Source organism: Zootoca vivipara, chromosome 3, assembly GCF_963506605.1.
Source record: "Zootoca vivipara chromosome 3, rZooViv1.1, whole genome shotgun sequence".
Classification (NCBI taxonomy): domain Eukaryota; kingdom Metazoa; phylum Chordata; class Lepidosauria; order Squamata; family Lacertidae; genus Zootoca; species Zootoca vivipara.
Window position 1 is genome coordinate 112,217,390 of NC_083278.1, and position 27,342 is coordinate 112,244,731.

General features: G+C 42.3%; 1 protein-coding gene across 3 annotated transcripts in view; it reads left to right on the top strand.

Annotated features, from left to right (window-relative positions):
- Positions 1–5: 5 nt before the first annotated feature.
- The window catches only part of SANBR (SANT and BTB domain regulator of CSR), a 40,732-nt gene continuing 13,395 nt past the window's right edge, over positions 6–27,342 (top strand). For 2 of the 3 annotated variants that reach the window (XM_035110904.2, XM_035110905.2), the window contains exons 1-14: positions 5,061–5,188; positions 10,955–11,113; positions 14,037–14,223; positions 16,691–16,784; positions 19,942–20,180; positions 21,957–22,015; positions 22,690–22,850; positions 23,620–23,706; positions 23,803–23,913; positions 24,776–24,899; positions 25,682–25,834; positions 26,236–26,381; positions 26,499–26,598; positions 27,182–27,214. In XM_035110904.2, coding sequence (XP_034966795.2) covers positions 5,162–5,188; positions 10,955–11,113; positions 14,037–14,223; positions 16,691–16,784; positions 19,942–20,180; positions 21,957–22,015; positions 22,690–22,850; positions 23,620–23,706; positions 23,803–23,913; positions 24,776–24,899; positions 25,682–25,834; positions 26,236–26,381; positions 26,499–26,598; positions 27,182–27,214 — 1,680 coding nt within the window. In that variant the 5' untranslated portion in view covers positions 5,061–5,161. Of the gene's footprint in view, positions 36–992; positions 1,116–1,593; positions 1,712–3,520; positions 3,619–5,060; positions 5,189–10,954; positions 11,114–14,036; positions 14,224–16,690; positions 16,785–19,941; positions 20,181–21,956; positions 22,016–22,689; positions 22,851–23,619; positions 23,707–23,802; positions 23,914–24,775; positions 24,900–25,681; positions 25,835–26,235; positions 26,382–26,498; positions 26,599–27,181; positions 27,215–27,342 lie in introns of those variants that run through there. The other variant, XM_035110906.2, reaches the window with a different exon arrangement.

The following is a 27,342-nucleotide window of genomic DNA, read 5'->3' on the forward strand; positions in this document are numbered from 1 at the left end:
ATGAGGAGAAAAGGGCGGTATAGCGAGTGGGAGAGGTGGGTTGCCAAAGGGAGGGAGAGAAAGAGAGAGAAAGAAAGAAAAAGAGAGAGGGAGAAAGAGAGAGGCAGGCAGCAGGTGGAGGAGGTGGGCGAAAGCGCTCGCTCGCGGGGGGGTCACTTTAACCTATGAGAGTGGAACCCCCCCCCCAAAAAAACCCTTTACCTTTATCAAATAAAAATTAGCTTGCACTGAAGGTCAAGAGATTCCCTCAGTCGGTGGTTAATTTATTTTTTAAAAAATAATAATACTGCTGTGGTAATTAGGTTTGCTTGGGTAGTTCGTGTGTGTGTGTGTGTGTGAGAGAGAGAGGGGGGGGATAGGGATAGTGTAGTATTACCTAGTTTTATTGAGTGTGGGGTTGTTTTTTGGTCCCAAGAGCCAAGAAGTTAGGAACATGGGGAGCTTATCCAGCTCAGTATTGCCCACACGGACTGGCAGCAGCAGCAGCACCCCCAGGGTTTCAGGCAGGAGGTGGAGTTTTGCGTCTTGGCGTGTGTGTGTGTGTGTGTGTGAAGTCAGGTAGCTCCCTGGAATAATAATATAATAATTTATTATAATAATTTATTATTTACACCCGCCCATCTGGCTGGGTTTCCCAGGTTGCCAGGTCTTTTTCCAGCTTCCCAGCCAGCCAGCCAGGGGTGCCTCTTTACATAATGGGGAGTAAGGGGGCAACCCTTTGGAGGGGTGTGTGCCTGGGCAACGCTCTTGAGCAATGGATATTTCCCTTCCTCCAGCACCCAGGGAGGTGGGGTGGTGCAGGGTGGGGAATGCAGAGAAGAGAGGGGGGGGAGAGATCCGGTCAGGGGAGCAGGGTGGTGCCACTGCTCGGTTTGGGATGCAAACATGCCTTAATTATTTCCTTTTTGGAGGCAGGAAAGTACGGCAGAGCTGAATCCATGCGACAGGCGAAGTGATACTCTCTGGCTCTTTGTCTCTCTTTCTGTCCTCAGGATATAATATCTGTCTGGTCCTTTGCCCTGCCCTGCCTGCCACCGTGTTTTCCTGAGAGGCGCTTTCATTGCATTTGGATCCCATCAGTTGGCAGCACCTCGCTTGCGTGGAGCATCCTTCAGGTAAGTGGTGCTAGTTGAGGGGGTTTTGTGTTTTTTTTGTCTGCTTTCTGGATAACCTCCATCCCTTCTTGTCTGTGTTTATGCAACAAAGAGTTTAGACTCTTCAGAAATTTATGAAGCGGTTGTAACCCCAAGACCTTTTCAGGATAGGAAAAACACTTATGACTTACCTGTTCTGGGAAAACTTCGATGTTGGAAAGGCTACTGTATTATATTGTGAAGTGCCCTGTGATCTTCAGATGAAGGGCAGTATAGAAATTTAATAGATGATGATATCACAGCCACATGGATGCTTTGGGTTGTTTTTTCTTTTATGTTTTGTATTTGATCAAAAGCTTTGTATCTCAATTGTTATATTGGATAATGTTTATTATTATTATTATTTTGGCTAATAATATCTTGGATAATGTGTTATCCACATGCTCTTTGTTGGGTCATGTATGCAAGATAATTGACCATTTTGTTAATTTTTTTTTAGAGTGAAATAGAATTTTTAAAAAGAAAGAAATTTATGAAGAATGTGAGATTTCAAGGGCCCTTTCTACATTCCAAAGATGCTATTTTCAGCTAGACTGTTGCATTTATAAGAGCTGCAGGTGAGCAGAACAATGTCTGCAGTGAAGTGATGATGTATGGTGGGAAGGAACATTCAAAAAAATCTTTACAGTTTTTGTCCTGAGGCAGTGCCTTTTGTTTCAAGCATGATGGTTTCCTCAGTTCGGTTAATATGATTAACCTCATTTCTGAAAGATACTAACTAAATCTGACACATTACGGATAGGTGACATTAAAGTACATTTAAATAATTTTAATTTTCTTTTATAATCCTTTTAATAGGATTTATCTATATAAAACAAACAAAATGCATACAATAATATATATGCTTTTCACTAAATAAGCTTATTTAGAGTTTATAGCTAAATGATTGTGCTTCTTCATCTTTACATTTTACAAGGTATAGTGAGGGGAGGGGGAGATCATGCGTGCAACAAAAACCAGCAATTATAAGGATAGATCAGAGAAATTTTATTTTCCCAGGAAGGTTCTTGCCGTTGTGTTACAGGATATTATTTTCTGTCTCTTTTCCTGTGGTTCGTGGGTCTGAGGTGTTTGCTTTTCTAATACTAAATTCTGCTCCAAAACTTTTTGGAACCAGTAATTGGTTTCAGAGCAGTTCTAGCTCGCTGGAATTTTCTTCCATGTAGAAGTGAATTACTTCATTCTGAAGAATTATCTAGCAGCTAGCTTTATGTTTAGGACTCAATAACAAATACTGTCATGTGTGTCTTCATTCCTTCTAGCATGCTCCTTGGGCTGTAGCTACAGTAACAAATTTGATACCTTAGATTTAGGAGAAGCTGTTTGCTCTCTGTTTCTGATCCTTTGGCTACAAAGCATCTTTTTAAATTCCTATGCCAACTTTTCTAAAGTAAAATAAAAGGTTGCTGATTTGGAAGGAGTAACTAAAAAATGTGCAAATTTTAAATTGAAGTCATTTTTTATTTAAGGATGTATTGAATAATTGACTTATTTTGGAAATAGTGGATGAAGAGAACTTTCACCATTTGTTAAGGGCAATATTTTATCCAGGTATGATTCCTAGGTATTATAATATTATAATAATAATTTATTATTTATACCCCGCCCATCTGGCCGGGTTCCCCCAGCCACTCTGGGCGGCTTCCAACAAAATATTAAAATACAGAAATCCATCAAACATTAAAAGCTTCCCTAAACAGGGCTGCCTTGAGATGCCTTCTAAAGGTCTGGTAATTGTTATTCTCTTTGACCTCTGGTGGGAGGGCATTCCACAGGGTGGACACCACTACCGAGAAGGCCCTCTGCCTGGTTCCCTGTAACTTGGCTTCTCATAGCGAGGGAACCACCAGAAGGCCCTCGGCGCTGGACCTCAGTATCCGGGCAGAACGATGGGGGAGGAGACACTCCTTCAGGTATACTGGACCGAGGCCGTTTAGGGCTTTAAAGGTCAGCACCAACACTTTGAATTGTGCTCGGAAACGTACTGGGAGCCAATATAGGTCTTTCAGGACCGGTGTTATGTGGTCTCGGCGGCCGCTCCCAGTCACCAGTCTAGCTGCCGCATTCTGGGTTAGTTGTAGTTTCCGGGTCACCTTCAAAGGCAGCCCCACGTAGAGCGCATTGCAGTAGTCCAAGCGAGAGATAACTAGAGCATGCACCACTCTGGTGAGACAGTCTACAATTCTATAGAGCTAAACAATTATTTAGGTGTATTAAAAGTGATGAACATGGACTTCATTTTTCTAAGTGTCACCCTAAGTATCACTCTATGATAGGTCATATATTTTTTGTTGTATGGATTGTTATGTGATGAGTTGGAGAATTTACAATATCACTTACTATTATTTTTATTTCTCTTTCTATAGCTTGCCTTTTGGCCCAGACTGAATGAGTTGCTTTATTTTGGACTATACATATATCAGTGATTTTCTACTACAAATAAAGTTCATCTTACATAAGAAAGGTATCTGACTAAACTGCATTTCAGTTTTCTTCTCCTTTAAAAATGTTGCCTACTGTTAGGTAAATGTTGTTTAACAAATCCTTGCATCAGTTTAAAGGCCTCTCTTTAAAAAAATTTTTTTCTTCTTCTAATAACTCACACCCATACTGTAGCTTACTTTCCTTTCAGAGCTTTTTAAACAAAGAGTGCAAATGAGCTCTATGAGACATAACCCAGTTAAGTCACAGAGTTTAGAATATATTCCTGAAAATCATTGAGAATTATTGAATCTAAATGTAGTTACAGTGGTACCTCAACTTACGAAGGCGATCCGTTCTGCGGCGCTCTTCGGAAGTCGAATCCTTCATAAGTTGAAGCGTCCATTATGCGCAAAGCGCGATTTTGCGCTTTGCACATGCGCAGACCGCGCATGCGGCGAAAATACTTCCGGGTTTGCGGACTTCGGAAGTCGAGGCATTCGTAAGTCGAGGTACCACTGTAATTGGAATAGCCCCATTGATATGTAACTACTGCTCTTACTTAGGATTGAATTCAAGTCAACTTCAGTAATTGGCCACTCAAAGGGCCACAGCTCGGAAGGAGAGCATCTCCTTTGCATCTTAAAGGTCCTAGGTTCAATTCCTAGCATCTTCTGGTATGGCTGGGAGAGATCCCCATTTCAAATCCTAGAAAGACGTTACTAGTCAGTATTACTGAATTAGGTGGCCAAATGGCTTGACTTGGCATAAGGCTGCTTCTTATCTTCCATGTCAGTCATATTTCCGTGATCAGGTTGGGTCTGCCTATTCTGTGTGTAGAATGCTCCGTGCTCATGCTGGAAATAGATGTGAATTTGCATGCCTTTATAATGGGCAAGTTTGGATGTAATTCTAAAGCAAAGTTTAGCATTACAGGAAATGAACCTCAGTAATCTTTTGACTCATGCATTCTCTTTCCCACCCCCCTTTCCACACCCAAAAATAGGAAGTTTGTCTCTGAACCCTGACAAAATGTGAGTCTTTACTACCATCAGTGAAAACAAGCCATCTTCAAACAATGGGTTTTGAAGCTGGCTTGTATCCACTCGTTCTTGTTAAGATTAACCACAGCTTTAGGATATTGACGTAATGATAACCTCTAGTTAAATCTGAAGTGGAAGCATCCAGTCTCCTCCTGATGGCCCTGGTGATGGAAGGAATTCACGAGCCCGAGGCTGACTGTTGCTCATCCTCAGAACTAATCTCAGTTTGCTGAGCAGGAAACTGATGTGTTCTACATTATGTGCTGCAAACAGCAATGTATGTTGGGAGTGGCTCCTGAAAGAGGAGCAGGCTATCCCACCCAAGTATAAATGGTCGTTGTTTGAAATGGATATAAAGGAGTGCTTGAGTGGATGAAACTGTGTGTTTCTTAGTAACTCTTCCCCACCCCCACCCCACCCCCACATCTATTTATTCAAATCTAGGTTGCATTTTACAAAGCATGTTGCTGCTAGACAAAAGCTTCATGGCTGTCTGGAACTATCACCGTGTGTCAGAGCACCTGTCAACTTTGCACAGCTAAGATGCCTGATAGTTTGAGAGATGCTGAGGTATTGGGTTTGCTCTGTGTTGAGGCTATGTTAACTGATGTATTTTTAATAACTGTCTACAAAGGCTTTTTCATATCATGGTAATGACTATAGTAAGGAAGCCATGGGATGATAAGGTGCATGCTTTTGGGAAAACCTTAAGGGTAGGGTTTACCGGTAGTTTGCATATTGTCCCAACGTTGTTGTTGTTGCTGCTGCTGCTGCTGCTGCTGTTGGCATTCATCTAGACATCTCGGGATTTGAAAGCCAAGGGGTATAGTTTTATGGAGTAATGGCTGACATTGTGGGAACATTTTTGTTAATCACTAATAAGAAAACCAAACACTACAAATGGATTCAATATGGCTCCTATTCTACTAATGTTTCCTTAGTATTTGTACAAAACTAGGGAGCTTTCAGCACCATAGAAAGCTTTCTCTGACTACACTCTCAGGGTGCATTGTAAGAAAGGAACCACATCTTCTCCCTCAGTTACGTGACTGGGCCTGTCCCCTCTATGAAAATTTTATTTGTGATGAAATGGATATGGGCGGGGTCTAATCCTTGCACAAAGAGTCAAAGCTGTGCTGCATCTTCATTCTTTCCTGGGCTGTTGATGCTGCAAGTGTTACAGAAGATTTGGGGGGGGGGAAATCCTCACGTTATATGAATATGTCTTGTCTTCTGAGTGCCTGAGCAAGGCAAAGTAGTTGTTTCAGCAGAGTGCTTTATTATACCTGGTGAAGGAGGTGGTGGCAGGTGCTGGACCTGGTTGTGTTACAGATTAGGCAGGATTTTTTTAAAAAAAAAAAAGATCAAGGGTAAGTCTCAGGTCTGTTTTTGTGAACTTTTCAAAGCTCAGTGCTGCTTTCCTGACAGAATTAGCTTGTGTCAAGTTAGGAACAACTATTTTATTTGTAGATGCAGCTTCCTTTGAGCTGGAAATGAGTGTTTATAGCCCTACTGCATACATGTCCTATTCCAACTACAAACAAGATGCACTCTTTTGTTACTTGGCTGTCTATCTGGAGAACCTATTATTATTAATCATATGCTACTAGCAAAGTGTTTTTTGACCCCTTTTATGTCCTTGGAGCACATGTGGACAGAGATCCAGAAAACTACTCCAGGAAGCAGAAGATTTGCTTTATGCCCAACACTAAAAATTCCCCTTGAAAACCCATTGTTTTTAAAGAGGACTCCAATTTCAAAAGTTCAGAGTATCTGGTTTTACAAAACTAGTTGTGTGGGTCTTCAGGCAGTGACCACTGCCTTTCTTTAACCTCCCTTTGCACTGAAAATTTTGGTGAGGGCTGGCCTCTGTTTCAAATTGCAGCATCCTTGCTTTTCTGAACTCTGCAGCCTCACCATGTCTGTAATATAGGGAAGAACCATGGTGGCTTATTGTGCCTAAGGATTAATGTGATAATGCACATGAAGTGCTCGGATATTTTTTTTTCTTGGGGGGGGGCAAGGAGTAATCTTCATTATTGAAATCAGTTGAGGACCAAGCTGTGTGGTCTGTAAATGCAATCCCGTTATATTTAATGCTACTGCATTGCAGAAATTTCAGTGGCAATGTAATATACTGTTTTTTTCTGATCCTTCAGCAGTAATCAGGCCCTGCCCTCCTCTAAATGAGAGACTGGATTACTTCTGAATGAGGAAGTAAGCCTTATGTATGTACTGTATGTATCAATGCTGCCCAGTACAGTATATAGAGGATTGATTTTTATTTATTTTATTTCTAGTTCCTAGTACTGTATTTTATTACAGTAGTTATTTATATAGTGACATCAGTATTCATGGCACTGTAAAAGAGTATAAAAATATAATTTGTAATCTAAAATTTCACATGTGGGAAAACAGAGGAAAATGAGGAAGTGGAGACAGGGATGAATAGGAAAGCAGTGTCAACTGCACTTGCTTAGGCTTTGTTATAAACTGAACTAAAAGCCTATGACATTCACAAGTCATTCAGTCTTCTAAGCTGCTCACTAGTTATGGCTAGCAAGGTCAGACTTTTTTTTTTACCAGCTGCAAAATTATAAAAATAATTCAAAAGCTTGATGTAATCCACAAAAAACAACATGTCTGTCTCATTTAGTCTTCTGTAATTTTGATACCTGAGCAATGGGTATGCTCTAGCTGCTTTGCAATTTTCAAAGCCTGCAGTCATCATTGGATAATGTGCTGGTAGATGAGAGAGAAACATTTTCTGGTGGCTTAAAGTTAAAGTAAAAAAGAGAAAGAAACTTTGCTTATTTTTCTAGGATGATATGTCTCCCTGGACGGAATAAATGTAATAGTTGCCAATAGATAGAAGTTGGCAGCTTCAGTTTTACACTGAACACTTGTGAGATAAAATCCAAACTGTACATTTGAATTTGCTGTATCATGGAACTGGAATTAATGTTTCTCTCCCCCATCCCTGGCTGTTTTTCTTCCTTCTTGAATTTTCACATGGTTGCTTTCTGCTGTGATTCATTATTTAAGAAATGGGAGACTATAAATAGCAACACATAGCAGTTTCCTACGGAGCAGCAATTTTCTCCCCTTCCATTGTAGGTGTCAAAGTGGAAGGCTTGCACTGTGTTTATGCAGGGTAAATCTTAACATATGAAGAAATTATATTCTTTGTTTTATTTTTTAATATTGGTATAGGATAGCAGTTGTCAAACTGTTGGGGAAATACCTTGAGTTTCTCAGAAGCTCATCAGGCTTCCATCAGTGACAAAGTTAGCAATGTTGCTTGCTCACTTATTAGTCTTCCCATGTGCAACCCATAGCATTGTGGTGGGTCAGAGTATTCTGCAGCGTGCTCTCAATTCCAGTGGATTGATGGTGGTGCCTAGCAGAACTGAAGAACATTTCTCATGAACTGAGTGCATTTCCTGAACATTTTTCTGGATTAAGCATGGATACGTGTTAGCCATGAAGGAAATTCTTGGCACACAAGCTGATGTGGAAAAGGTTGTGTAAATGATAAAAGTTTGAAAACCACAGCTGTAGGATGCTGCTTTTTAAACTATGTAATAAAATACCGTGTTTCCCCCTTTTTAATATGTAGTCATAAAGTAAGCCATGGCAGGGTTTTTATGCATTCGCGGAATATAAGACATACCCCGAAAATAAGACATACCTTCTTGCTTTCCTTTAGAGCCTCGAGAGGCTTGAAACCAGTTGGGAGGGGGTGCATGAATTGAGCGCGTCACCAGGCGAGCCGCGCTGGGAGCCTCCCCGCTCTTCCCAGGACTTTTTTTCCACTTGGGCAGAGCGCCCGGACGGGAAAACCCCTCGGCGTCGGGAGCCTTGCTGGCCCCTTCCGCGCCGCCGGAATGTTGTGGGGCCACATGGCCCGAAGCAGAGCGGCAGCGGATGACAGGCAGCGGCAGGAGCCGCGCCGCCGAAACGTTCTGGGGCCGCATGGCCCAAGGCAGAGCGGCGGCGGGTGCAGGCAGTGGCAGGAGCCGCACCGCCGAAACGTTCTCGGGCCGCACGGCCCAAGGCAGAGCGGCGGCGGGTGACAGGTAGCGGCAGGAGCCGCGCCGCCGAAATGTTCTCGGGCCGCATGGCCCAAGGCAGAGCGGCGGCGGGTGACAGGCAGCGGGAGGAGCCGCGCCGCCGAAATGTTCTGGGGCCGCATGGCCCGAAGCAGAGCGGCGGTGGGTGACAGGTAGCGGCAGGAGCCGCGCCGCCGAAACGTTCTCGGGCCGCATGGCCCAAGGCAGAGCGGCGGCGGGAGGCAGCGGGAAGTAAAGGGCAGAGCCGGGCAAAAGAGCTCGACACTTGCGTGTTGGTTCGCCCTGGTTCCCGCAGACCCCTTTCCGGCAGAAAAATGGCAGGGGCAACCGTGGTGGTGGCAGCGTTAACGGCGCCAGGAGGAGGCGGTGGATGCAGTCCGAGGCAAGGCGCTGCTCCGCTCGCCGCCTGGCTCAGCTCGTTGCTGCAGGCGGCTTGTGTGAGTGTCTGGGTCAGCGCGCCTGAAAGGGAAGGAGGGGAGCCAAGGAGGGAGAAAGCTGGGCGGGAGAAAAGCCTTTCCTCTTCGCTAAGTCCTGCCGTCTCTGCCAGAACTCGGGCAGCGGGGGAAGCGGAGCGCTCGTGGGAGGCGAGTCGTCTGGGGCGTGTGAACGCGACGCTGTGGCGGAGCGGAGCGCTGTTTTATCGGTGCTGTTGGGTGTTGGTGGGGAATTCCAGGTCTCCCTGAATTCCACTCACAGCCCCTCGCTGCTCTCTCTCCGGTAAAAGGAAGAATGGGTGGGGGTGAGCTAACGTATGTGTCATGGTGGTGGCGGGTGTACGTGTGAATCACTTTGCTGAAGAGCCCAGGGCAGAACAGAGACCAAGGAAGAGCGGGTCTCTCCCCCCCCTCTGGCACTCCGCCCTTTGGGTCTTTAGGTTTAGCTCTGCACAGATAATAATAAGGGTAACCCAGGCAAGAGGGGAAATCGCTGCGTCTCTTTCCTCTCTGCTGGTGCCGGGTAAAGCACCCAAAGACCTCGTGTTGTTGCCATTGTTTGGCTTTGGGTTTCCTGCCTTCATTTGTAGCGCTGCTTTCTTAAAGCAGTGTACAGTTCTTACTAGTCGTAAGGAGGTACTTACAGTAATAATAATAAAAAGACACCCCCCGAAAATAAGCCATAGGCTTATTTTCTTGAGTAAAATTAATATAAGATGGTGTCTTAAAATGTGGGAAACACGGTAGGGTTCTTTTTGGTTCAAGTATAGTTTTATTTCCTGTTTTCTTTTTATTAGAATCTGGATTTTAATATCAATAACAATGTTTAACCTTACAGTTGTTTGGATAACTTTCACTAGTTTAATCCAACTGCCTGAGAAGCTGAAGTCACCTCAAATATTTTATAGCTGTATTTTGGCTTTGTGTATGTAGTTAATGAACCAATTTAGGCCCAAATATAGCTAGAGTGCTAGAAGCCAAAAATGCTCCCTGTGGGCTGGACTTACAGAAACTCTTAATTGCTTAGCATACTCTTCATTACATTAGCATTTCTCACGCCAGTGCTGCCTAGCTATTGGGAGCAGTCATGGAACACTGGAAATTACTAAGTGCTCATAAGAAGAGTATTGAATGCTCAAGGAGGTGGAACTGGCAGCAGAACAGACATGGTAATGCTGCCTCATTCAGGATCTTCCTGCTTCTTGAGTGCTGGTGATGTTTAGACCTCCATTTGACTCTGTATGGAGAGTCCCAAAGCAGTTCATGTATTTGGTGTTTGCTGCTGCCAAATTCTTGGAAGGCTCCAGAAAACCACTCACAGGATCAGGCAAACAGGCTGGTGATTCACCATCTCTGACCTTAGAGAAACAGAAGTTAACATTTCTTATGATTGTGGGCGTTTTTCTGAATAAATGATACGTTTATGGGGGTGTACCGTTTGAGACATCTGCAAGTGTATGTGTATAGAGGTGGATGAAAGACAGAGCAACAGCTTGAAGTCCAAATTTATGGAGGATCCTACAGAGAGCCAAGAATTGGCTGAAGCATCTCCAGGGTGCAGACACTCTCTTTGAGAACATGTTTAACAGTGATGATATTTTCTTTTGTAGAATGTAAATACTTACAAACCACTATTGCTATATTTGTTGAAAGTCTGTTCATGAGTAAGGCAAAACATACACAGCTAAATTCGGGTGCTGGCCATACTGTATGCCCAAGAAGTGTGAAACAAATTGAACTGATGGCAGCTAATGTACATTTAAGACAACCAAAGTTGTTAAAGGAAAGTGCAATTATGTGTGTTTCTTTTTTCATGTCTTTCTTTCTAGTGCCAAAAAATGAGCCGTGGATATTCAGAAAACAATAACTTCCCATACGACAATAATCAAATGGTTTTGGATATGATCCTCTGCTCTTTATTCAGTGTCCCTCAGCCTATCAATTGGGACAACGTAGCAAGGCTGGTTCCAGGCTATTCATCACGAGAGGTACGTTTTCCCTTATTTTGTAATGTAGTTTTTATTCATTTTCATCTTTGAACTGTTTAACATGGTTGCATTGAGATGGTGATGATGATGATTTATTTATATCTCGCCCATCTGGCTGGGTTTCCCCAGCCACTCTGGGTGGCGCCCAACAGAATATTAAAAGCACAGTAAAACATCAAACATTAAAAACTTCCCTAAAAAGGGCTGCTTTCAGATGTCTTATTGAAGTCAGGTAGTTGCTTATTTCCTTGACATCTGATGGGAGGGCGTTCCACAGGATGGAAGCCACCACCGAGAAGGCTCTCCGCCTGGTTCCCTGTACCCTCACTTCTCTCAGGGATGGAACTGCCAGAAGGCCTCGGAGCTGGACCTCAGTGTCTGGGCTGAATGATGATAAATGAAGATAAAGCTTTATTTACATTAGAGCGTATGACATGCAACAATCACATAAAATTAAAAATAAAAATAAAAGCACAGTAAAACACTCATATAAACATAAATGGTATTTTATATCAATAACAATTGGAATTATTTATAGGGAGGGGGAAGGGAAATTTTAAAAAAATATTTACTTAATGTACTGGTACTTCAGACTGTGCTGCAAACTACGGGTGCTGTTCTACCACATGCCTCATTATTTGTGTAATCAATAAAGTCACACAAGAATATGTAATAATAGTTGTTTCTTTTGGCCTTAAAGAGGACTAAAGAGCAGAAGATCATTGAACTGAGGGCAGCTAATGTACAGTTAAACACAACCAAAGTTGTTAAAGAAATCACACCTAAAGTCAAATCCAACATTGGTGCTCAGTCATAAACCAGCTGAGAGAAAATCATTTTGCTCCTTTAGCAGTGTTTTCATGCTTGACAGTCTTCCAGGCACTTAAACCTCACATTTATTTTATGTTGCACATGGACGCTGTGAGAAATCACATGTATATTACAGCCAGTGTGGATTTGTTTCTGTGGTGGAAGCCTATTTTAAAAATCATAACGCAAGGCAAACAAACCTGCCCAGAAGCCCCCAGCAACAACAAAAACCCAGACCCAGCAGGGGCAAAGTAAAAGAGATAAGACAGTAGGAGGTTGAACAGAAAGTTGATTTAAGAAACTATACAAAGAATAAACTTTGAAGAAATTTTGGCTTAAAGAGTTCTAAGGAATTCAGATCAGATACCATTTAATTTACTGTTGTTATCATGTCTATTAAATATTACTTTGACTGCCAGGTCTAGAAGCTCCTTTGTGCTCATTCATGATGTGTGATGGCTTCTATACCTTCCAGTGCTGAATGGTGAGGCATAAAACAAAGCTAATTTTAAGTATTGTATGGGAGAAACACTTTTCGTTGACCCTTCCGCTGCACAGACTTCCACTCCTACAAAGCTTCTATCAATCTAACAAAGAGTCAGTACTAGTATCCACTGTGACATCACTTGTTTGCTCTGCCGTTTCTGAAAAGAATGTATGTTTATGGAGTTCTGGAAAGTTGTGGTGCTCTATAAGGATGATCCAAGTTCTGAATACCTCTCAAGCTCCTTCCCTACTCATGTGCCTGGCTAGTCATATTAGGGGAAGGTTTCAGTTGGATTAGTCTTAGTCTTCTAGCTATACTTTCACTGAAGGTGGGTACAGTGGTACCTTGGTTTACGAACTTAATCCGTTTCAGAAGTCCATTCTTAAACCAATGCGTTCTTAAACCAAGGTGTGCTTTCCCATAGCAGCAAATGGAACACACTCAACAGTAAGCGGAACATGTTCTGCTTCCAAGGCAAAGTTCACAAACCAAAACACCTACTTAGAGGTTTGCAGTGTTCTTAGTCCAAGTTGTTCATAAACTAAGCTGTTCTTAAACCAAGGTACCACTGTACCTAAGGGAGAAGGCAAGTGTTCTCAGCTTGTGAATGTAATGAGATCATGGTAGTAGTGCTGCTCAGGCAGCTGAGGTCCTAGTTTATCCAGCTGCCATCATAGATCTAGGCCAGGCATCCCCAAACTTCGACCTTCCAGATGTTTTGGACTACAATTCCCATCTTCCCCGACCACTGGTCTTGTTAGCTTGGGATCATGGGAGTTGTAGGCCAAAACATCTGGAGGGCCACAGTTTGAGGATGCCTGATCTAGGCCTTAGTTTTTCTGTCACTGTTGCCTTTTCCTTCTGAGAGAGAAGAGAGGCATTTATGTCTCGTAGAATCTTCTTGCTTGATAAAAATTCTATACCTATGGAAGATAATGTTTGCTGGGAAGGACCCTTTCCTCTTTGTACTCTTTGACAAGTTCTCAAGTGCCCACAGGGAATGCTGCTATCCTCATCTGAGAATAACTGACTGTTATACTATAAAGTAGTTAAACTTCAGTTTACAACCTAATAGTAAGTGCTCTAAGACCAGCAAAAAGAATGGCTTTATTATGCTGTCTGAACACAGCATCTCAAATTATGATGTTACACCATGGGCTATGAAATGGGGCTTTAGCTCAGAGGAAGGACATGTCCTTCACACATAAAAATGATTCCAAGTTGGATCCCGTGCACCTCATGTTGAAAGAATTTCTGATGGCGGGTTTAGGGAAATAATGCTTGCCTGGTATCTTGGAAGAGTCACTGCCCAGCAGAGATGGTTTAAGGCAGCTCCTTTTTGTATAGCCTTTGATGCAGACAGATATGTCTGTTTCAGAAAAACAAAACAGCTTTCCAAACTCTGTGCTTACAGGCAAGCACTGAAAAAGCTGCCAGATTCTTGGGCGCCAACATAAAAAACTTAGGAACCAGGCTTAAAGGCTTAGTCACTAGCTCTGCATAAGGTTAATATCGGTTGTTGTTTATTTAGATACCTGGAGATGAGCATCTATGTCCTAGGCATACCTGGGATTTCTTCCAACAAGAACTAAAACTGAAAATCCCTCCTCTTTTATCTTCTGACAGTGTGCAAAAAGGTTTGACGAACTGAAAAGCAGTGTGTGTTCTCCTGTTGATAACCAGTACAGTCCGCTAATGGCCAGTGGTGGGAGCCCTATGGAAACACTGGCTGGTTATATCAAATCATCGCTTCTTGATTCCCAGGAAGAGTTACAAGAACCTCCTAGTGAAAAAGATGCAATTTCTGTAAATGGTAGGCTTTCAGGCAGTTCTGCTACTCATTCAAAACATTGTGCATGCTAGGTTTCATCCATTTGAAATCCTTAACCTGTTCCGAGCAGAGTCAGCTAGTAATCCTTAAAGTACTGGTGCTCGTCATAAGTTTTGGTCTCTAAATTACAATCCCTTCCCATAGTTTACCTATTTACTTTTCAAAGTCTCAATTAACTGGTGGTTTAATATAATTCATTTTTATTTCATTGCCTTGAACTGTACAGTGGCCTTTTAAAAAGCTAATACACTTGTATAAAAGAACCAAAGGTGAGATGCCTTATTGTGGGTTGAGCTTTTTTCAATTATCAAATGTGCCTGCAAAAACTCAGGTTGCAACAAACCACATATAATAAAACCATACGATAAACCAGCTAACGCCCTAAGCTATCTTTGAACTGTGTGACAACAGTGGACAATAGGTCAGTGGTAAAGCACCTGCTTTGCATGGAGAAGATCCCAGGTTTGTGCTCTAGTTCAGGGTGAAAGGTCTTGAAGAGTGTCCATTAGCCCGATGCAACATGGCAGATGGTCAGCAATGATAGGAGTTCCACTGTTCCAGTTAAGCAGGTCTGTGAGCTGTCTCTGCCGAAGACCATGCCACTTCCACATAGGAGTAGACGAGTGCAGTGTTTCTCAACCTTTTTTGGGCCACGGCACACTTGTTCTGTGAAAAAAATCACGAGGCACACCACCATTAAAAAAGTTAAAAAAGTTAACTCTGTGCCGCCCTATATTATAATTATGACTGTAAGAAACACTTGCCAAAAATTGCTTTCCGGCGGGTCAGTGCTGTGTATTGGCAGCCGCCAGGCTTGTTTGCACTGAGCTTTGGGAAAGAGGAGGAGAAATATTGCTTTCCGGCGGGTCAGTGTTGACTATTGGCGGCCGCCAGGCACGTGACAATGCAAATCGCCCTTCTCGTCGCCGCACGTCGCGGCACACCAGCCAGCGTCTCGCGGCACACTAGTGTGCCGCGGAACAGCGGTTGAGAAACGCTGGACTAGTGACTCAGCAGAGACCACATACAAAGTGTTGGATGTGTTTTATGGCTAAAAAGAAGGAGAAGGAAAAGAGCCAGAGATACATAGCAGTGAAGTCATGGTGGGGTTGTGTCGTAGAGATGCAGATGGTGCAAGGGAGAGAAGCAGAAGCATAGTGAGCATGTGATAATACATAGAACATGGGAGAAGAGAAAAGAGCTGAATGAAATCATGAGCCATGCCCGAGGGAGGGCATGAAGTTGTGCTGTGGTAGGGACAGTCTCCCAGTGAAAAGTAGATTCTTAATTTGTCTCAATGGATTACGGTAGGTGGCAGGAGGGTTCTGTGCATTGGAATTTACCATTGGTTGCAAGCCTCCAGTTAGTATATTAATGCCCCAGGGCAATTCTTAATCTGCCTTGTTCAGAACCTACTGCTCTTGGGTTTTGTTTCTCTTGAATGCTCTCTGAGACTTAGCATTAAGTATATTCCTAATGGGAAAGTGAATATTAATGGTCACTCCTGCAGTGGGCTTGTTCATGAACCTTTTAAAGAGAAAATCCAGATAACAGGAACCTTCTGTCTCCATGTTTGGTACTTTAGCAAGGAACCTTCGATGTAGGAAGTGGTTTTTGGAATGGATGAAAGGCAAGCTACCAGGCTCCACTGTGTTCTTGGTGTGTGTGTGTTAAAAAGATATACTTTCCCTGTTGGCTGTATAGACATCATGTAGAGGAATCCCAGTATTAATGACATTATGATGTCTGTTACTGTTCTCCAAAAGAGAAGTGTAAAAGTGAAGGTCAAACGCATAGCCATGACAGTTTTGTTGTTGTTTGTAATACCATTGATTGATTTATTGCCTTCTAAATAACTGCCTCAAGGTGATTTACACATAATTAAAACACAAAAACAGCAAATACTTTTAAAACGAGACTGAAGCTTTAACAAAGTAAACACTTGTGGTAAAGACCTACTTATTCAACTGGGAAAGCCTGTTGAAACAAAATTGTCTTCGATTGTTTCTGGAAGGTGCAGTTAGTTGGTGACTGTTGTCTCTTGACAGGAATGCATTATTCTGTGGAACTGGGGCAGCCACCCTAAAAGCCCTGCTCCGAGTTACTGTGGAGCAGGGTTCTGAGGTCCTTGGGAACTGGCAGGAGAAACTCTCCCACAGACTTAAGCGATTTTACATCCTCCTTTTTTTGTATGTGTGGACATGCACATTGTGACTGAAAGGATTTAATCTCTCAATTCCTCCATATGTTTCCACCTGGACTGGATTGATTTTAAAAGCCAGCCTTTCCTTAAAGGAGTGTGTGTGAAAAGGATCCATCTAGTAAGTAAGTGGACAGCTCCCTTAGATTGCACTTTCCTCTAGGCATAGGACTACCGCTTACCAGGCGAAAATGAAAAGACCATCTCAACACAATGTCTTAATGCTTTTTCTCCCCGCTTGCATTTAAGGAAGGCCAAGTGTAGCTTCCTCAAGGAATTGCTCTGCAGAAAGTGACAAGGGCCCTGCACATAAAGGTGGAGAAAATGCTGATGAAACACAAGGGTAGGAAGATGGTTGTTTCATTTTGGGAAAGCTAGATAAACCTGAATCTTCGACTTTCGTTTGTTCTCTTCTACGCTTGGATTATATCTCTGTGTATTTGTGGGATTTCTATTGGGTGGGTGAAGGATTGTGGGGAGCGGGAGAGTTGTGTTGGCCTTGTTTTTTTTACAAAAAAAATTAGACAACAGTAATTGAGGAGAAGCTCTTGTGAAAGAGTACCTTCAGGGACTGGAAGGCATTAAAACGTTTGTAGCTTCTCTCTAGAACTGACACTCCTTTCAGGTTTGGAATCTGTGGTATCCTGGAACCTCTAAGGTTCCCATAAAGCAGGCATCCCCAAACTGCGGCCCTCCAGATGTTTTGGCCTACAACTCCCAAGATCCCTAGCTAACAGGACTAGTGGTCGGGGAAGATGGGAATTGTAGTCCAAAACATCTGGAGGGCCGAAGTTTGGGGATGCCTGCCATAGGTTTTTTTGTTTTTGCCTTTTATTCAGTAGAAATGGCTGTTAAGTGCAGCTTGGAGATAGACTTGGAGAAGTACTGTAAACGTTTAGCCTTGGCTGGGTGAAACAATGCTCCTTTGTGTGCTAACTTGACATGTGGAAGCAGTCAGTGGGATGTGTTTCTGTATCCCCTCTTCCAGTTAAATGTAGGCGACCTTTCACTTCCGTTGTCATGAATAATAAATCATCTGTTGGGGTGGTAGATGGTATAAAATATGAATGCCTGTTTCCCCACCCCCTGCCCTCCATTCAGCCATCTTGCGAAGCTTCTCCATAACCTTTGTAAAAAGGCTTGAGCAGTGATGTTGTCTCCATCCTGCTGTCGTTTCCGTGTGAACCCTGAAAATGTCGTGTGTTTATAGCCATGTTGTAGAGCAGCGGTTTTCAAAACTGGTACAGGTACTTTTCTACTGTGACTTATGCTCACTTTGAGGAACACCTTGGCAGCTTTCCTTGCAAGACAGCTGCTCTCCTAACCTTTCTACATTCTTGGTTCCCCTGGGGAGACAGCAAGGGGGACAACAGACCTCAGACCTGGCCTAACACCCTGCTTGCTTTTAATAAACACAGATTTCCAGATAGGAGATGGCAGAGAATCTTCTGCAAGTACAGGTTAATATATGGATGGCTCTTTGCTTGGAAATCACTGTTGCAAAGCTTGCAGGAAGACACGAGTCTCTCTTGCCCTAATCAAGCAAGTTCTGCCAGGCAGGAAGGTTCCATTTCATAAGTATACACAGTATTTTCGATGTCAGTGAGACCTTCCCTATTCATTTCAATTGTGGTTTGGGGACCTCTAGCCTCAGGGCCAGATGCAGCTCCCTGCTTCATTTCATTGGATGTTTCCAGAGACTTTACAAAGTAGCAGTTGGGAGCTGAGGATGGCGTAGAAGGAAGGAGCTTGGCAACAGCCCAGTACTATCTTCCTAGGTGTTGTAACATTTATATTTATCATAATAAAGTTATCTGTAATAGCCTGTGATACATTTCATTAATATTTGTGTGTGGCACCTGATTGCCCAACTGTGTGGGACATAGGCCCCTGGTAGAAGAAAGGTTCTCCACTCCTGAATTAAGCAGAAGAAATACCTTTCTGCTTTTGTGGAATGCTATTTTTTCTTTCTCTTTGCCCCTGTCTGCGACTAGAAAGGCAACTTGCATCCACTGAAAATACATGTTTGAATAATGATAGATATGGGACCATCTCTTAGGAATAATGAATAATGAACTATACCCCTTCACTAGAACTTTCTAAAAAGTTGAATGTTGTAGTAGCCTGAGGATATATCTGGTACTGGAGAACCAAAACCCCAGAATTTGCATACAGTTCCATTCTTCCTTATGTGGAGAGGCTTTATTTATAGTAACCCTTGGATGATTTTGTTGACCGCAGTTCAGTGAACAGTTCACACCACAAATGTAATTGGGACTGGGTAGTAACTAGAACAAGAGATCTTTTTTGGGTATTATTTTTCTTAAATATGCTGCTTGCTTGTGCACGTATAAAAGGGATGTGTGTTTTGTGTTGCCACCACTCCCCCAGGTTATGTGATATCTATAACATAAGGATTTTTTAAATTTTGTTTTGACTACGCCAAACCAACACGGCTACTACCTGTAATAAGCCAATTAAACACACTTGTGAGACTTCTCATTTTTCATCATTTATTCTGGTTCTGCTAGTCCTCGACTGGAGCTTGAAGTTATGAAGAGCAATAAGCTCCAACTCCAACCAGTCTTATTTAGCCACCCCTCTGGCCTTGGAGAGCTCAGCCAGCATAATCTACACATTTGGGTTTTAAGGTTTATATTGTGCCTTATCACACGGCAGCCTTAATGGCTTACAATAACGATTTAAAACAAACAACAATAACTTCAAGTCATATGTGCTAGAATCATTTACAAAAAAAGGAGAACTCAGAATCATGCCTCTTCAGCAGCTTTTCTACAGTGAGTAGAATAAAGTGTTAAGCAGGGCTGCTTCCTCTGACAAGATCTACACCTGGTTTTCAATTAAAAACGAGAGATGATAAATAATTGTATATATCTAATCTGGCCTTGGCATTTTCTGGAAGCTTTAATTTAGTGTCCAGTGTCATATTTTGCACTTTGCCTTTTTTCTACAGAATTTGTGCACACACATAACATCATAGCTGCCAAGTTTTCCCTTTTCTTGCGAGGAAGCCTATTCACCATAAGGGAAAATCCCTTTAAAAAAGGGATAACTTGGCAGCTATGCATAACATCAGTATGCCCACTTTGCAACTAGAGGTGTGAAAGTTGACAGCTAGCTGCTAGAAGGTTTCTTCTTTGAGTTTAGAAACTCAAGTCCTGAAGTGGGTTTTGCAGATTCACCTAGCTCACCATTCATAAGGCCAAACTTGCTCCAATGTGCAGCTCACATTTCTCCATACCTTTTAATTTTCTTTCTAAACATTTTTTTTTTACAAAATCTCAGATATAGCTTAAAATCCATATTATTATATTGTAAAAGTATGCTCCAAACCATTCATGTGTTCATATGAATGCATAAAAACTCTGCCTAAACTTAACACTGAGGTAAAATATCTTTGTAAATCATTCTGACATTCCTATTTAACAAGCTATAATAATTTTCCTCCCTGTGGTTTTTTTTCTTCTTCTCAAATAAAGGCCAAATATGGTGATCCATGTGTGTGATGAAGCAAAAAATCTGAAAGAAGATTTTGTTTGTCCGCGAGATCTGTTGATTTCTGAAATGAAGTACTTTGCTGAATATCTGTCAGTGGATGCCCAGCGCTGGGAAGAAGTGGACATTTCAGTTCACTGTGACGTTCACATCTTTAACTGGTTGATAAGATATGTTAAAAGGAACACTAAGGAGTATGAGGTGCATGAAATACCTGCCTTAGGTAAAAGGAAAATCTATTAATGTTTCTGCAGACTCATTTATTGAAAAGCCTGACTTCTACTTCAGACCAAAATTCTGTGTGCAAATTTGTTTTGCGAGGTAATTTCCTTGCCGCTTTCTGCCTTAACCCATAAAAACCTAGTCTGTAATAGCTGGAAAAACTGAAGCTGGCTGGAAAGTTAATAAAGCTAATTATATTGCCTTTGACATTAGGCAATGTTATCCTGCATGCTTAGTCTCTTAATACCTTGCTCCCCCTCTCACACATGAATTCCACCCATCCCTTTTCAAGGTTAACCGTTGTTGGCTGTGATCTGCAGTTTGCCATGGTGGTTAGAACTGGATTTGCATAGTTTCAAATTCTAGTTTGCTGCTAACCATGGTTAGCTCTGAAAAAGGGAGAAAGAGCGTGTGAGCACATGAGATTGTCCTGAACAGGGCAGATTTATGCCTGTATCTTATTATGGGGTGGGGGGGTGGGGAAGGAAGCTCTGGTTTAACTTACAAATTTTTAAAAAAATCAGAGGAGAGGAGCAAAGATTTTGTTGTGAACCACCCTGTGATCTTTGGATGGAGGGTATATGAATAATAATAATAATAATAATAATAATAATAATAATAATAATAATTAATAATACAAAAAGAGTCTAGAAATGGTCTTCAGGGAAAAGAACTTTAGAGTTGGTTATCATCTAAAAGGCCATGGAAGGTTTGACAGAAAATATTAATAGGAGTTTTGAAACCTGGATGTGATGCTGGCAGACTGGCTTGGTTGGAGCTGGATCTTCCCCAGTCACACACAAAAGAGGAAAGGGGGGCAATTTCTAGAGAAAAAGGATCACAAAGGTGGGGGGGGGGTTGCTAAACTGATCCTCTGCCTGAAGTACCTCCACCACAGTCTATCACTTGCAAATGCTACTATCCTCATCTGTGGTCCACCAACAGATGTGAGCTTGGCTAGAAAAGAACAGCTGGGGGAACAGGCTAAAGGGAAGTAGGTGTTACGTGTATGGGGGCAGTTTGGTTGCCCTCACTCATATACCTGTTTTGCTTTCAAACCTGACCTTAAACTCGCTTTCCTAAGTGTTTGGATCAGACCTTTTTTTCTTTTTAGAAAAGGGGTCTGCTTGTATAGTACAGTATCTAGTTTGCATGTGTCTGAGGTTGAATGTTTCAAACTTTGAATGACATTTAACTCAGCAGTTTTGGAGAAACTGGGGTTTTTGCTTTGGATGTTTGGAGTGTTTGCACTCATTTTCCTATCAAAACCCACAAACCTCCCTTCAAATAAGAGAACACCCACCCTACCTGAGTTGGAAACTTCATACTCAAATGCCATAGTTTTATGGAACGTACAGTATTTGTAAATATGTGGATCCAGGCTCTTAACTTTTCATTTCCGCTTTGGGTACAATATTATTTTTCTCCAGCTTCTTAATCTAATTTGGCTTGCTTTGCCTTCAAAATGTGAATAGCTAGTTTTAGGCTAACACATTCTTTCTGGTGGGGGGTGGGTGGGAATGGAAAGGAGAGAGGCAGCTATTTGCGCCTCATTTCAGAAGAATTAAAAGGCCCAGTCATGCTATGTCATTAGATCTCCCTCCTGTAGAAGGGACTGAACCAAGTTCCCAAACTCTTCCCATTCCTCTTTAATGGAATGTGGATTTTGTGATGCAAAGAATCTCTTGTAGTGTTTCCTTTTACAAGCAATGTACAAGGTTAACTGTAATTAATCCTAATAATGCTTTTCGCTTTGTTCTCTTGTTTCTTTCTTTAGAACCAAGCAATGTCATTTCGATTCTTATTTCTTCTGAGTTTCTGAAGATGGATTCTTTAGTGAGTATATAACAGATTTGGGGTTCTGAGCTATTGGAGCTGTTTCTAGAGCTCCTCTCACAAAACAAACCTTCCTAAATACAGACAATGCCCCACTCATGTGTGATCAGCACATGTGCGGCCACTGACGCACATACTGTTTTTGGCGCCAAAAGAGAGTGAGGTGGGTGGAATGTACATACAGTGGTACCTAGACATCGGAATGCTTTGACTTCTGAAGGTTTCGACTTCCAAAGTCGGCAATCCCGGAAGTCTTTTCGCGGTCCGCGCCCGCGCAGAAGCGCAAAATCGCGCTTCGTGCATGCGCGGAACAGGCACTTCGACATCCGAAGACCTCGCCTTATGAAGAGCGCCGCGGAATGGATCGTCTTCGTAAGTTGAGGTCTTCGGATGTTGAAGCGCCCGTTCTGCGCATGCGCGGACCGTGTGCCCCGCTTCTGCGCAGGCGCAGAGCAAAAAAACTTCCAGGGTTGTCGACTTCGGAAGTCGAAACCGTCGGAAGTCGAAGCATTCTGATGTCAAGGTACCACTGTACATGCATGCTTCCTGCTGACATATGGAGCAGTCAGACATGGCACCTGCGTGTGAATGGGGTGCTGCCTGTAGAGTGTTAAGATATTTCATTATCACTATTGAGTGTGTTACATCCATATTTTATCTTCCTGTTTTCCTAGGTGGAGAAATGTATTAATTATTGCCACAAGAATATGAGTGCTATCGTAGCCACGCCATGCAATATGAACTGCATCAATTCTAATCTCCTAACGCGCATAGCGGATCTTTTCACACATAATGAAATAGAGGAGGTGAAGGACAAGAAAGATAAGTTTAAGAGGTACTTTTTAAAATCCTGATGCCTCATAATGTAAGAATTAGCTGTTCTTTTTGTCTTCCTGCAGTGTTATCCAGGTGTTTGCAGTGCAGTTTACGTTGGGCTGCTGTTTGGGGTGATTCAGCAGCTGGTGCAAACTGCTAAGTGTAGCAGCTTTCCATGCACGTAGAACACCTCTACTGGAGTGTTTGCATTGGTTGCCAGTTGGCTACTAAGCTAAGTTTAAGGTGTTGCTGTAGAAAAGCCTGGTCTGAGATGCTTAGGGCCTTCCACCATATAGATCAGCCCAACAACTTTGATGACCAGAGGAGGCCCTCCTGGTTGTGCCACACCCATTGGAAATGCATCTCATGACCCAGAGGAGGGAATTCTCAGTCATGGCACCGTTTTGTAGTATTGTTTTCTTCCAGAGATCCGGCAGGTGCCGCCTGCGTTGGCATTTAGTTGTTAACTCATTTTTATTTATTTATTGAAATTGAAAATTCAAAAAGTACATAACTATATGTGCATCAGACATGGTGAGACACAAACAAAAAAGAGAGAAAGAAAAAGAGAAACAGAACCTGTGCAGAAGGGAAAATAAAAAGGGGAGGGGGGGGAGAAACCCAAAACTGTATATTTTACAAGGTTGTTTTTGTACTTCACCAGATCTTAACCTATTACAGTATTTGTAAGAATGGATTCCAGATTTAATTGAATTTGTCCATGGCAAGTCTGCGTTTATATGCTGATAACTCATTTTTATCATGAGCGTGTTTTTTTTTGCCGACAGCAAACTTTTCTGTAAGAAGATAGAGAGATTGTTTGACCTAGATTACCAGAACCCAGATTCTCAGGGAAGCGCAGCAACCCTGTACAGGTAGACAACTGTCCGCTTATTGATCTTATTTCAGCATATTCTTCTTTGTTCTCATTGCAAATATCTCATGCTATAACTTTCTTTAAAAAAATATAGGTGCTGCTTATGTAAGAAACTCCTAATTAAGGACACTGAAAGAAGAATCCCATGTGTTCCTGGAAAGATCAATGTAGATCAGCATGGAAACATTATCTATGTACACATAAGGTGCTTCATAAATCATATTGTAACAACATTTTTACAGTGTGTGTTCACAGATTCTTTTTAATCTGCATCATAACAGACTTTTTAATTATAATCTGAGCTCTCTGTTCTTCCAGGGCTTCAGTCCCAGAACAGAGGTCAGTCCACTAGGGCAATGGTGGCCTTAAAGATGTATATGATAGTTAAGTGTCACAATCAAGTTATTAATACTAGAGCAGTACGAGGGTTAGGAACGAAGGGTTAGAAAGACTTGCTCCCCTTCATTCCCAGGCTTCTTTCTCGCAGCAGCAATGGCAGGTTAATGGGGCTGCAGGGTGGTCTTTCCCCCTGTGTTCCTCTACTTCCTGCCAGTGGTAGCAGCAGTGACAAAAGCATGGGAAGGCTGCACAGGTAGCCTGCTTGCCTGCCTGCCCTTTCACCCCTCTTTGTCATCACTGTGGTGATGGCTGAGTGCAAATATAGTATGTTTTAATAAGGGCTGTCCCCAGATTGATGAAATCTTAGTCAATTATTGAATTGATCAAATTGACATAATTTTTTCTAAAGAGCAAAAATATACTCTTTGATTTTAGATGATGCACACATATGTTGTCGTGGCCAGAGACTTGGAGGATTTCTCATTTAATCTGGGAAGGAATGCCTATTCTCTAAGAGAGCACTTAAAAAGCCGTGTCTCCCCATAATTAAAAAAAACAAGCAACAGCACCCTAAGAAATTGGTTAATGTTGTAGCCCTTGTTTTAATTCTTCTGTGCAATTTAACTTTGTCGTTGAGGGGGAAAGGGTACAAAACTTACCAGTGGGAATTGAGAACTATTCCATTCACTCTGATCAGCCTGACCGCTTCCTCCTCTTTGTATATACAGAGATAAATCTTGGGATGTGCATGAGTATTTGCTGAGTCTTTTTGAAGAATTAAAATCTTGGCGAGATGTATATTGGCGCCTTTGGGGAACTATCAATTGGCTGATCTGTTCAAGATGTAATCAAGTGAGTGTTTTCGGTTACCTCTGCACACTCCTGACTGTCCTGGAACTTACAAAGTTAGGTTTTAAAATTCTGTAGGAAAAAGGGTGAAGTTCAACTATTGAACTAGTGAAAGCCAGCACAAAGACTTCTGCCTGCACGATGCCTTCCCCTCCTGTGACAAAGGGGGCATGCTCATAAAAGCCTCTCACCATCTTTCCTTGCCCAACTGCTGCTGGTCTTACTCTCTGGTTATTGTTGCTGCCACCATCTTCCAAGTCACTCTTGGAGCACAGATGGGAGGGGACTTCAAATGCAACAAAGCAATTATTATTATTTTTACAAAGAAAGGCTCTTAGCCAGTCCAGTGCACCCTGTACTTCATGGCCAACCTGCACACAGCTCACTAGCTCCCAGTTTTCTTATGTTACTCCAAATTCAAAGCAGCTTAGTTGTTTACCTGGTAGGCCCCTGTAACTTCCTAAAACACGGTAACTCTGAGACCAACACACCCTGCATTTTTTTAGTACATTCGGGATGAATAATGGATAAATAGTTTGTGCTGAACTAATTTGGTCAAGTCTTTTAGGAATGGCCAAGAATGGGCCACCCAGCACTTCATTTCATCAGTGCCGTTTTCAAAGGATAAGAGCAGCAGCAGCTAGCTAGCTTGTACACCCTAGTATACGACCATTTGTTAGAAGACACCTCTGTATTCTGCTGTAAACCCTTTCTCCACCTTAAACTTGGGAATACTTGATCTTGAGAGTAGTGATTTTGTTGTCGTTGTTGCATCTCCCTTGCAGACTTTCCTGTGTACTGAATTCTCCCATTGCCAATACCACCCTCAGGCAGTTGTCTACCCTGGCGTGGTAGGTGCTCTTGGTTCCAATGGTACTGGAGTGTATCCCTGCTGTAACCAGAAGGTTCTGAGATTTGATCCTGCTCCTCTTCCAAAAGTATGTATTTGGGGGAAAGACTCTTTAAAACCTCTTTGCTCCTTCCACAAGCCACATTCTCTTGAACCGTATTTTATACACAACAGAAGTATGGGGTGATTCCTCCTACCCCCTGGCCAGGTGCGTTTATAATTGACTGAGCTGGAGTCAATATTTAAAACGTTATGTTATCTAGCTAACATGCAAGCTAACTGTACTCTATCCATGAGCATATCTAATGCTTCATCATGGTTAGGCGTTGAATCCTAATGCCCAAACTAGGATTGGCCACAATTAGAATGTGAAAACCTGATTTGAATCAATCTTTCAAACCATGGCTAGCACTATCCATGATTTGCAATTACGTTTGCGTTAAGGAGGTACCTTAGCTAATGTCTCTCTCTTTCTTTTTTTAATGGAAGGGATGCAAAGTAAGGGACCATGTGATTGGCTTGCCTGCTGGAGGAGAAGGTGTGGATGCTGTTTCCTACCAGACTGCTAAAATACTGAATGATCTGATTCAGCACAGAAATGTCATTGTTGTGCCTTTTGAAAAAGACCAAAACAGGTAAGAAAAGAGGTATGTCTTCATCTTTCCTGGGTGAGCAGCCCACCATTCGGGTAGACTTCTTTAGAATCAGTAACAATCCAATCCATAATATTCCTAAATACTTATTTTTTCAAGTGATTCTGGAATTGGACTGAGTGATGAGAGGAGTATTGAATGTGATGTGCTATTGGAGCCAAATGCACCGTGGGGCCCCAGAACAGGAGAAATTAATGCTGTGAGTATCCTTCCCCACTCCCCTCTGTTTTTCCTTTCCACATTGTTCATATTGCTTGACTATAGTCTGGCTCAATAACTCAGTAGCTTTGAGTATACTTCTAGGATGAAGCTCCAGTCATTAGGTGTCGATGTATGTACTGGCTGTGCTTTGCAGCTGATGTGGGTGTGAACTTGGATTGATCCAGGGAATCTTACAAGGGGCTGGGGCGGCATGTTGCAGAGAGCTCCTTCACAAGCTTGGTACCCGTGTGTCCATATTATGGAATGGAACAATGTGTGGAATCTATGTGGACTTAGAATCCTTTCTCTCAGAGTAGTGTTTTGAAATAGTGTACATGGTGGAATGAATATTAATAGGAAATACTGTATCTTAATTGGGGGGTGGACACCTGAGTTAGAATGTAAGCATTCATTAGTCGGTCACGTGGGCGCTAGTTGGAAAATATACACAAAGGGGGGACCGTTCTTATCTGAAACATGTTTTGGAGTGTCCCTTCATGCACAAATAGGTTGCATAAAAGGTGCTTCCGGTAACCCTACCACTGCCTGATTTAATTTTCTTTCCCCCCTTCCGTCTCTAGTTCCTTTCTCTGAAAAACTGGACTCTCCAGCTGGTACGTTTGCCCGAGTTATTCCTATTCTATGTGCTGATGCTTTTTGTATTTTAAATATTCTGTATGTGCTGCACTTGCTGTCATATCTAATAATAATAATGTATACCCCGCCCATCTGGCCAGGTTCC